General features: G+C 38.4%; 1 protein-coding gene across 2 annotated transcripts; it reads right to left on the minus strand.

The window, feature by feature from the left end:
- Nucleotides 1-591: 591 nt before the first annotated feature.
- On the minus strand, nucleotides 592-6544 carry LOC110941397 (pre-mRNA-splicing factor SLU7). 2 transcript variants are annotated; one of them, XM_022183029.2, is made up of 10 exons: nucleotides 6297-6544; nucleotides 5026-5189; nucleotides 4764-4876; nucleotides 3975-4379; nucleotides 3768-3903; nucleotides 2760-3059; nucleotides 2463-2679; nucleotides 2149-2252; nucleotides 1645-1713; nucleotides 592-869 (listed from the first exon to the last, which is right to left on the minus strand). In XM_022183029.2, the coding sequence occupies exons 1-10, from the start codon at nucleotides 6310-6312 to the stop codon at nucleotides 792-794; spliced, it is 1602 nt and encodes a 533-aa protein (XP_022038721.1). In that variant the 5' UTR covers nucleotides 6313-6544; the 3' UTR covers nucleotides 592-791. The 2 variants fall into 2 exon arrangements, with proteins under 2 accessions (XP_022038721.1, XP_022038722.1); XM_022183030.2 differs by lacking the exons at nucleotides 5026-5189; nucleotides 6297-6544 and having other exon boundaries at nucleotides 3975-4356; nucleotides 4764-4877.
- Nucleotides 6545-12016: the final 5472 nt, after the last annotated feature.

Raw genomic sequence — 12016 nt, forward strand, 5'->3', positions numbered from 1 at the left:
TTAAAAATTATATAGGGGCGAACAATGTTTTTTTTATATTTACAGATAAATAATAACATTTTCTGTCTACTCATAACCACTATCTATAATTTAGAAAAGTCTCTCAGAGAATTTGGTGAACAAGACGTGAATGCTCTAAGAGTTCACTTTTAACTAAAGTTCATCTTAACATAAACAAAGGGGGTGTTTTGTTCACTAGAGCTTCTGACAACTTTTAATCATGATTTTTACCATAATCGATCAACATACCCATGACCGAGTTTGATTTTGTAAACACAATTAAGTGGTTAACTTATGATCATGTGTAAATAACTTTAGATGATAATTCAAGTGGTTAATTGTAAATCATGAAGAAACCATCATTAAATTAACCCAATGTATAATTTTTGTAAACCGGTTAAACAAATCGTTCAATAGTAGTTTTGACATGTTAAAAATTCTTCCACAAAATAATGACTTTGGTATGCAAACATGTGGTCGTTTCAACATGTGAGAGTCAATCCATGATGCCTTTCACCCTACGATCCACATGCTTGCAAGGACTCGAATAACCACTTCATAAACTCGCTAACCGTTTTTTAACAAAAAGGCTAGGTGAAATGTCAACAGATTACCCAAAAACCACACCAAACATATAAAAGTCACTTATCGTCGTGGCACCCAGTGACCAGTCTAGCCATAATGATTAACGAGAGGTGTTCATTATGTCTCGTCGACTGTCAAAGAAGCTAGAATTCAATCGAAGTACTTACAACGACAAGAACTGCATAATTATACATTCTGGACACAACTTAGTTTAGGAAGTCTTTCATTGGGTCATCATGATGAACTTTCTTCATCCTATATGCTTCCATGTCTTCAGCTGTCACCTGAAATCGCATAATGTTTAAACGTTCAAGCACTTAGCTTCCATTGCATGAGCCAACCCTCATGTGTGATATTATAAGTTGAAAAATGGGTGGGTTGGGGAACAAGTCATCAATTGTTCATGTTAAAAGTGTGTAACGATTAGTGTGCGCCTGTGCGGTGAAACAGGGGGCCCACCCTGATGTAATAATGGGTGGGTTGGGTAACGGGTCAAAACTGGTTCAAGTTAAAAACGGGTACAAAATGGTGGCAGGTTGGGTAAAGGGTCAAAACTGGTTCAAGTTAAAACGAGTAGTATTTAGTGTGGTGAAAAAAGGCAGCCCCGCCCACAAATCCTAATTCACCCCCTCTTTTTAGAAAATTTATAATAATTAAGGAGTTCAAAAAATCACAAAAATAAATTATGAAAAACGTATCGTACAAATGCCTTAATGTACGTTGCGTACGCGATGGCAAGTTCGCATGTTATAAGCCCGTAGAAGAAATATCGCATGTTATAAAAACGAAAGTTCGCACGTTCAAAAAACTAAAATTCGCATGTTCAAAACAAATACAATTTCGCATGTTGTATTTAAAAGTCGCATGTTGTGATTTAAACCCAAATTCGCATGTTAGTTTACTAGATTTCGCATGTTGATACCCAAATTCGCATGTTAGTTACTAGATTTCGCATGTTGATAATGCATCGCGTACGCATCGTACGTTTTAAGCCATTTTGTACGTTAACCGGCCTCAATAAATTATTTAACAACAAAGTAATTCTTTTGTCACACAAACCTCATCATTCCACTTGACATTGTATTTGCGTTTCCTTTCGTCTTTTTCTTCTTTCCTTCTCTTGTCCTCCTATACAGTTCAATAGAAATCGAACGGTATCAGTTCGAATAACTTGCTAAAGATTTAATCATAAGAAATTAGCTTTTCATGTCTAACAAATGCAACAATTTCTGTTGTTAGAAAGCGTGTTAAGTTACCAAACCAACCACATACAATCACTTCCAATGAGGTTCAGTTCAATTTCGTTAAAGTCGATTTAACTCGGATGTAAGAGATAAACCCAAGGGCATTTTGGCCATTTGCTTACTAGCCAGCTACTCTTATTATTTGTAGATGGTAAATGTAGCTGTCCTTGACCGTTCAGTTCCTTATAATGGCACCCGAATGATAAAAACTATTAACGAGCGAAGGCGACTATAAGAACTTCCTCATGCTTGCACATTTAGGGAGTGAGTGATGTAAAAAAATAGGAATAATTAAGAGCATAGTGATTATAGAGCTCACCTTTTTAAGTGCTTCAGCAAGTTTTGCTTGGTCCAAAACTAAGTCGTCAGGTATTTCGGTTCCCCATGTCGCAAGCTGCTTCTCTTCGGCTGAGGCAATAACATCTGTGAAGCCAAATCAAATCATAAGCAGATGAATTTCAACCAAATTGATCTGTTTCCTTTCTCGCTAAATCTTTATGATTTGGCCCATTTGACCCTTACAAAATAAAAGAGGACCCGCATGACCCATTCAGTAGTTAATCGTAATAATTACCCCTCTAACTATATAAAAAAAGAAGTACAAACACATGCATGAAAGTAAAAAAACCGAACCTTCAGAAGCCTCTTTACGAGCAATGTTGGCCTTCATTAGATCTGCTGCAGCTTCAGCGGCTTCTATTCCCGCAGCACCTGTACAGTAACTGTTCCTAACCAACTGTTTGCAGCATTTGTATCCCCACTGATGATCCTTCCACCATGAGCCCCAAACCGCTGTATGATTATTAATGTATACATCTTCTTCATATTTGCTCCTCGGTAGCGCCATTTCCTGCAAAACCACAGACCCGTCACCCGTATCTATATTTCAAATAATCCTACATATAAAAAAACGGAAGTTTTAAAACGAACCTGGCCCTTTATGATCCTACCAGCACGGTCGTATTCGACTTCTCTTTCACTTTGTCCCAGTAGAAGTTCCCTTGGAAGAGGTTCTTCACTAGCCGCATTGCCGTACTTTTCGAGAACAGTTTCTTTCACTTTGGACTTGAGTTTTTCTTTATTAATTTTGTAGTTTTTGTACAATAATTCTGCTTGAGATGGAGCGGCTTGCATGTGCACATCGTTCCCTTTTTCAAATGCTTCCCATGCGTGTATATTTAGCTGCTTGAACTCCAACGCTTGACCGCTTATTCTGTTCTGATTATCACCCTACAATGATAATACATACATTTTTCGTAAGATATATTGATTTAATACATATAATCCTGCAACATAATACTTAGGCCTGTAAATGAACCGAATGAACATGAACGTGGGTATGTTCGTGTTTGTTCATTTAACTTTACCCGAACACGAACATATCGAACACATTTTTTTTCATGTTCGTTCATTAAGAAAATGAGCATGTTTGGGTTCGTTTATGTCGGTTCGTTTAAAACCTAAACTAACAGTTCACGAACGTAAACGAACATAAACAAAAAAAACCTATATGAACATAATTTAATAAACCTAATGAACACAAATGAACATAATTTACCAAAGATAAACGAATATAATGTAGTTTTTTTATATAAATTAGTGATTACTTAAATTCAAAAGCCCATTTTTTATTACGATAAAGCCCAATTACTAATTAGTAGTTAGTAATTTATTATATGAGTAGTTAGAAATCCCGTTTAATGTTTATATTTATATGGATATAACTACTTATGTATTTATTAAATAAACGAACATAAACGAGCGTAAATAAACGAACATAAATGAATGAACATAAACAAACGCTCACGAACATATATGAACGAACAAAGCGTGTGTCCATGTTCATTCGTTTATTTAAGTAAACGAACGTCTCGCAGAACAGTTCATGAACGTTCGATTCATTTACAGGCGCCTAATAATACTATCAAGGCAACTCACAGCGTAGAACTTTTCATTTGGGTCCATATCTGGAAGCGGATCCTCACGCATGGATCGAGTTTTAGGATCATAGTGAGCGGAATTGACATCAAGATTAAGCAGATATTTTGCTGTATCTTCTCGAATACGCAGGTTCCTATACATAGACGATGTTTATTTGATAAACATACAATAATAACTATTTAAAGGATGAGGAGTGGGACCCACCTAACAGTTCCCGTGCTGCCACCACCGGTAGTACGCACACGTTTCTCAACTTTTGCAAAATCCATCTGCTTACTTTCATCAACTTTGGCTTCATCCACCTTTAAAGCATCTTCGTTGTCCTCATCATCACTGTCTGCATTTTCGCTTTTGTTCTTCTCTTCTAGCTTCTTAAGCTGCTGTTCTTTCAAGTACTTTTTTCTAGCTTCATCTCTAGCTTCGTATCTTTCAATTACATGAGCGTATGATGCAGCATCGTATCCATTCCACCTATCCCTTTTCCCGTCGTAATCTAGCTCAATAGTCTCTATTTTCTCGTCCGGTGCGATATTTTTACTTGTCCATTTTGCCCCTAGCTTTCGTGGCCTCTCCATGCATGTCTTCGCTGTGTGTGTCATGGCTCCACAACTGTAATAATTATATACAATATTGCTATTTCCAAATGTCACTTTGAGCGTTACGAGTTTTTAAAGTTTCAAGTTTCCCATTATTTAACTTATAAAAGCACTATTTTCGTACGTGCTTAAATCCATATACGTGTCGGGATAAATTCGAGATGTTTACGTTTCAAAGTAATTTTTTCGGAAATAAATCAGGTCAAATGTAATACGTTTTCATGATTTTTATGTACGTTTCCAATTGGTTTACGTTTTGACGTAATTTTTTTCGGAAACGAGTCGGGTCAAATATAATATGTTTTCATTAGACGGTATAAATTGGAGTTATTTTACGTTTCGACGCCGCCGCAATGCGCAACGGGTAAAATTACTAGTTAAAAGACAATTTCCTTACTTTTCACATGCACCCTTTCTATACTTGTCAGCCTGGAATATTTTTGCACCTCTGTCATACCATGATTTTGTATAATTTGGGTCTGATTTCCATTTCCTTTGATGTTTTAAACTCTGTAAGAAGCAAAAGTTTCAATAATCTGATCTCACCGAGGTGTACGAAGAAAAATGCATATAAATATATAATAATAATAATAATAATAATAATAATAATAATAATAATAATAATAATAATAATAATAATAATAATAATAATAACCTACCGGTCTCTCTGCATTAAGATACCAAGGAGCAGATGACATATACTGAGGAATATGTGGATTGATTTCCTTTCCATCTTCGTCAACCTCAGCAGGTGCAAGTCCAGCTTTTCGTGCTTCTTCTAGTTCCATCTGCTTCCGGTGATCCTCTCGGGATTTGAACGCCACTGAAATAAAAACAGATACAATGTACATCGTCAATAAACTGGAAAAAGGAAGACGGTACAATTTTCCGAGGTAACATTATAAAAGAATATAACAGGGTGATCAAAAGGCTTGTATTGACATCTTGTGCCATATGCAACAACGGGATACCGTATTCTTTTCAACATAACTCAACTGCACTCCATGAGTAAGGCAAAGATGTTGCGAATCACAATTCTTCCCAACCATCATATTTTGGTGTTAAAAATTGTGTGGGACTCCGATTCGTTTTGATCTCAAAAGCCGATGCGTGATGCGCAATGCGTGCCACTTATGTGAGTGAGGCGTTGATTACTCACAATGTAATAAAAATTTATTTATGAATAGTATTTTATATTGTTAACTTTTAAACACTAAAATATAATATATTCTCATCATCTCTGGTCATATTTGTTCAATCGATGGTCTAATTTGTTCATATACTTCAACCCATTGCACAACCAATGGTCTAACTTGTTCAGATATTGGTCAACTGCATAATGTGTCGCATCAGACCACATCATTGAATCGAATTGCATCACTGCAGCCGGTGCGATCTCATCAGCGCATTACGGACTCCTGTTGCGTGCTTTTCAGGGGCGAAGGTTAGAGGGGGGACCCCCGAACTTTTCACTCAGTAGTGTTATGTATGTAGCTTTCATATAGAAATTTTTGGGTATATACGTTTTCGACTCCCCGGTGGGTATATACGTTTTCGACCTCCCGTCAGAAATCTCAAGCTTCATCACTGGTGCTTTTAAAAACCAAGCATCAAATTACAACAGACTAGGATCACTACAGAAAATGTCAACTCCTTGAACATAGAATAACGCGCCTGAGGAGCGCAAGGCGCTGAGGAAAATGCATCAGGGGAACGAAGGTGCGCCTCATGTAGTTCTGGTAAAAAAGTGTTCGTATGAAGTTTATATGTAAGAAAACCCTAATCTGAATAACAAAAGGCATTTATAAACATTGCAAAGGCACAACTGTAGCATAAAGGAATCATCAGAACAAGAACAGCATTGAATTAAACAGTTTCACGTAAAATGAAATATATTTGAGGAGATTAATTAATTAAATAGAAAATGTACCTGATGCAGTCGCCATGATTTGATTAAACAGTGTAAAATTGGAGGCTACACAGAGAATATGATTGATTTTTAGGATGGAGAAAGGAGAATGATGATTGGTAATTTGTAAATGAGGAAGCGCTAGAAGTTTCCAACGACGATTTCGGTTGGGACTAAAAACCCGCTTCTTAGACAGTTATGATCCAAACCGGTTGCCAAAACGGTTTTGGTTCGGTTTAAATACCCGGTTTTTGTTTTGTGTACCTCTACTCAATTAAACTACACATTTTATGAATTTAACTTTTTGAAAAGTTACGTACTTAATTCATATTGTTTGTTTTTTCTTTTAGTTGTGGGATTTGAACTTGTGATCTTTAAATGTTAGGTGTTTTTAGAGGTTTTATTTTTGTTATTGGGTCACCAATTACAACAGGGGCGGACTTAGAATGTTAGTAGGGGTACCACGGGATATCACTCAACCTCGTCTCCGTGATGTAAAAATACCCATTAACTCCGTTTTCGTAGTGTAAAAATACCTCTCAACTTTGTCTCTGTTATACAAAGGATACCCCTGGTATAAAAAATAAAAAATTGGGATACCCCTAAATTTTTAGACTAGTTTCGCCGCTAACCCCAACTATCATTTTCATATTGTTTGATATTTGTTGTTGTGAATTGGATTGTATTGTAACTTATCTTTCGTTAATGTCATTTGATAGTATTTCTGTGATTTCATTAATCTGTTTTAAAGAGCCCAATTGTTGGGCTTGTACCCCATCCAAAATCCAAATTCTAACAATCCCATTATCCCCAACTCCACCTCCATAAAGTTTGCGTGGCCCCATCCCAGTAATCCGAAACAGTGGCTTCTTTATTTCTAGCAACTTTGAAAAGTTCTTTAAAAATATCTTTAAGAGGTCCAATATCAAGCCAATTATCCATCCAAAAACGGATGTTATTTCCAGAACCGACCACCCCCATTAAATTGCCACGAAGCGACAAGTTAATAAGCGACAAACATTTATCTACCGAACCAATATCTTTCCATATACCCGCAAGCAATTCGCCTATTAAAGTGAAACGAACGCGACCCCTTGTTCCAATGGATGGCTCGGATCACCCCAACCCAAAAAGAATATTGATTTTCTTTAAACTTCCACCACCACTTAGCTAGGAGATAAGTAGTAGTTTGGTAATTTTCACACCCTTGTATTTTATATCACCCGGTGGGCCCAGATGGTATACGTGACTAGATTGATATCAAATACACAAATAGCACAGCGGAAGTCTTATACAGACTGATTGTAATAAAAGATCCATAGGCGGATCGTAAATTTACAAAATGAAATAACAGACTAATAGGCTTCTTATGCAAGGAGTTGCAAATTCCTCTTAAGCATTACCGGGCACTTTCAGCTTATTTTGTAACCTTGCAACCTGTCACTTAATCTTTTGAAAATACGTCAGTTTACACTGGTAAATACAAATAACCGACACATTTTGAAAATATTTCAAAATTGTTTTAAGTGCACAAAGGCACATGTAATTTTATAAATAACTTGGGACAATAATAATTATCTTGTATACAGTTTTACATGCTTGTCAATACATATGGGGCCCGGTACAGAAACCGATAACATGATTAACCGAAACGTCACTTTAACCCATAAAGGGTATCCCCAATATGGGTAGAAAATATTTTACAATAGCATTAGCATCTGTTAGGTGTATGCCTACACTCCGTGATTAAGTCGTGGCCATTTGCAATTAAATGAGCCGAGAATATCCAGGACACAATCGTATTAATCCCCAATGTTTAAGTTCTCAAGCAAAACATATTAAAACGGGTTATACGGATTTTCTAGTCAAAATCCGACATATGATCCCATATCCGACCAAGCGATAATAATTTACCGTATCCCAAGCCCGTATAGAGAAAATAGGTTAAGAGTATTTACCTGGCTTAATAAATCTTACAATGCAAGATAATAATAATAAGCACAACCGTAATCAATTAACTAAGCTTAGTTGCAATCTACTGGAATGCCTTAGTCTAGAATGAGTGGTATAATAACCAATTAGAATGTTAACGGGTCTTATTCAAGTCATAGACTAGGACCGGTTAACCTAAATTAATGAAAACAGTACGATACGCTAGATTAAGCGATGACCGGATAGAATGTCGTTTAAACCCTCACAAGTACTAGGACTTGTATAATATGGGTAAACTTATTTACATTCTGGAAGTTGAAAGAAAATGAAAAGATTTGACCCGTTTCGGTAAACTTACGTAAACTAGTTACATAAGCTTAATCGTACGCGCATAGGCGGTATCGGGTGATCGGATGAGCCAAAAACAAGTTCAATATGCCAAAACATTTTAATTATGTTGTAACATCAGTAGGTAATTGAAGAAACACTAGATAAATGGTCGGAACCGAAATATCTAGGGGGTTTGAATCCGCATAAAAGGGTTAGCTCTCTCTCGGTTGATTCAGTTGCTACCGAACTTCTTTTCCGGTGGTTCTGCAAAAAAGAGCACCGTTAGCCTCGCCAAGGGGAGAAGAGGGTTCTCTCCTTGACCCGACTCCGGTGTGAGAATAAGTATTGGTAATAGAGAAGAGATAGTATTTGAGAAGTGAGTGTGATCTGAGTTTATACCTGAACAGTTCTCGTACTTATAACCGGGAGTTTGGGAGGGAAAACCTGTTATTGAAAAGATGACGGAAGATGCTAACGTCGTAGCGGTTACATTTTCCTCAGTTAAGTTCTTTGATTTTACGTTAAGTTGTCTCGATCCGATGTGAATGCACACGGATCGTGGTTTGATCTATGGCTGGGGGGTTGCCACGTGGAAAGTGATTAATTGGAGGTCATTCCCCAATTGCAAGCCTTTGTTGTGGTTTTAGGGATGCATGTGGTAATGACACGTGTCCAGACGGTTATAACCGTCTGGGTGGTGCACGATCATATTCTTTCTAGAAGATTACTGCTGTAATCTAGTGTGACACCTTACTGTGTGGACACAGATGTATAAATCCCAAGTCTGGGCAAAATAATATCCAAGTTTGGATATTTGGGCGGAAGTATTGATCTTCAGGATTTTAATCCTTTGCTAATGGAAGAAGGCGCAAGGATTTTATGCTTTCCTTTGGGCGCGCGACTATAAATTGTTGATTACTTTCTCCCTTTTGTAAGACCAATGCGCGGCCGCGCAAGGTTAAGAGGTTGAAAGGCCGGATTGTGGTATAGTCTCAAATCCTTTTTATGAGGTTTTTGGGACCTTACCCCTTCAAGTCCCCCCAGTCTAGTGTTGTACTTATGCAAATAAGTGGAGCATTGGACTTAAGAGAGAGAAATGTTATTGGGCGCGAAAAAATAAGAAATCTTCTGTGAGAAGATTGAATTTTTTGTAAAGATTTTTTATGGAAAATCTTCGACTTTCAACGAGGCTGGTGTAGTAAATTGATTTGACAACCTGTCATTGTCAGTTGTTTTTTACTGTCCGTGTCTTACACGTGCGCGTATAAACGCGTGTGTGTTCTTTTTTCTGTTGTTTGGGGAACTGTGATACCCGGAACAGTCGCTGTGATGGTTACCGATGCTATTTATTGCGATAAGTATATATAACGTTTGGGTAACCTCTCTTGTGTAATTATTGTTTTGTTGAAATTTTCCCCCTTCTTTATTTAAAAGAAAATCCACTGTTCCCTTTCTTATGTCAACCGGAGAACATCAAGAAGGTCTTGCTGAAGAGATGTCGACTGAACTTCCACCGTTGAAGTGGTCTAGAGCGTCTTTTGATGGTTTAGTTCAGAATTTCAAGTTTCCAGAAAGCTGGGGTGCTCTGTACCCTGAAGAGGGGCAAACGGCGACAGATGCTCCGGCTGGGTATATTACCCTCTTTTGGGATTTTTTTCTGTGATGGTAATTTTCGCTTGCCTGTCACTAGATTTTTTCTTGAAATCCTTGAGTTTTACAACCTGCATATCTCCCAGCTTCACCCTATTGGTATGGTTAGGGTTCGACATTTTGAATTCGTGTGTCGGACGATGTATGTTGAACCAACCATCCCCCGATTTAGGGTTTTTCATCAGATGCATTGTACCCAAGGGTTCTATTCGTTCGTTTAGAGGGTTTCTGCTAAGAAAATTTTACTGCATCCCCCGAAATCTTTCCATGATTGGAAGCAAAAATTTTTCTTCATCAAGGCTGGAGTGATTCCGATGAAGATGGTTCTAAGGGGGAAGGATGATGTTCCGATTGAAACCCTTCAGACCCCCGTTAGTGAGAACTGGTATCAAGATTTGAAAGATGTGCCTAATATTGTGTTGCCGGAGAAAGCTCTTGTTGGAGCCGGCATGAGTTTAAACTGGAAGATGGAGCGTGACGACAAACCTGTATATACGGAGGGTGGTCATAGTAAGTTTGGGATTCTTCCCCTCTCTTTTTTTTTTTTGACCCGCTGCTTTATTCAAATGTAGTTGTTTCTCTGTATGTCGTTGCCTTTAAGAGGGAAGGCGGTCGAATGGGTACAATCAAGAAAAAACCAGAAGAAGAGCTTTGGTACCACCGCATTGTGGAAATTTTGTTCTTCCGCGGGATGCGGATTTGTCTGAACAGCCTGCTGCTGGTGTAGGTAAGATTGTGCATACTGTTTGTTTGTTTACTTATCATTGCGCGTTTGAGTGAATTGTTCTTTGCGCTTTATAGGTGAGTTGTCAAATTTGGGCATAGGCCCTGAAAAGAAAAGACGCGCGACGACTAGTAATGTTGCGCCGAAAAAGAGTGATGCTGAGAAGACTCAATCTTCTAAAGCTAAAAATGTTGGGGAGAAGAACGGTATGCGCCATTCTTCTGACAACTGGTGTGATTATGTGGTGGTTTCTGATACTTTGGAGGGTCTTGCGCCTGCAGTTACTATTAGGCGACCGAAACCAGAACCAAAAGACTCTGCTGACATTCCTCCATCTAACCCAGAGGATCCGATTGATTTGGAATCTAACCCTGAGCATTTGGTGCAAAGGGGAGCAAGCAAAAGGAAACAAACTGATACTGACGCGGAGGGTCAACCTCCTAAAAAGGTTCAGAGGAAGAAAATTACTAGGAAAGGAAATCTTGATGCCTTTGTTACGGAATCTGTTCCTGGTAAGTGGCGTCTTTCCTTGTTTTCTTTATGCGGATTAGATCCTTACAGATTTTTATTTTCCCAGAGGTTGCTGTTGCTCCTACTCCCACAGAACTGCAATCTGTGGAAAATGAAGAACTTCCCTCTACCCCTCCACATGCTTCTGTAGCTGATCAGCTGAAACCTATAGAGGTTGCAGACGATGGTGTGGAGAAGACTGTTGAAGCTGAGAAGCCTGCTGGTGTTGACCCAGGTGTGGTGAATGATGCTGATAATCCCCCAACCCCTGAGGTGGTTGTTCAAGATTTGGGGAAAGAGACAACTGAGAACACTTCTACTTCTTCCCCTAAACCTTCTGATACTATGCCGGAGCATGTTGAGAAGGTGACAGTTGAGGGGGAAGATTCGTCTGCTGGTATTAGTAAACATTCTCCGATCCGCCCAGAGGAAACCTTGGGAGATTATTACTATCGGACCTATACGGAGAAGGATGCTGCTGACCCTCATGCCCCCGTTTGGAATTTGAAGAGAGGTGATACTTTCGCGGATTGGCGTGTGTGCCAAGATTGGTTGCAAGGGATACTTCCACCTGGGGAGGTTAAATTTCAGGAAG

This window comes from Helianthus annuus, chromosome 5 (assembly GCF_002127325.2).
Source record: "Helianthus annuus cultivar XRQ/B chromosome 5, HanXRQr2.0-SUNRISE, whole genome shotgun sequence".
In the NCBI taxonomy this organism is placed as follows: domain Eukaryota; kingdom Viridiplantae; phylum Streptophyta; class Magnoliopsida; order Asterales; family Asteraceae; genus Helianthus; species Helianthus annuus.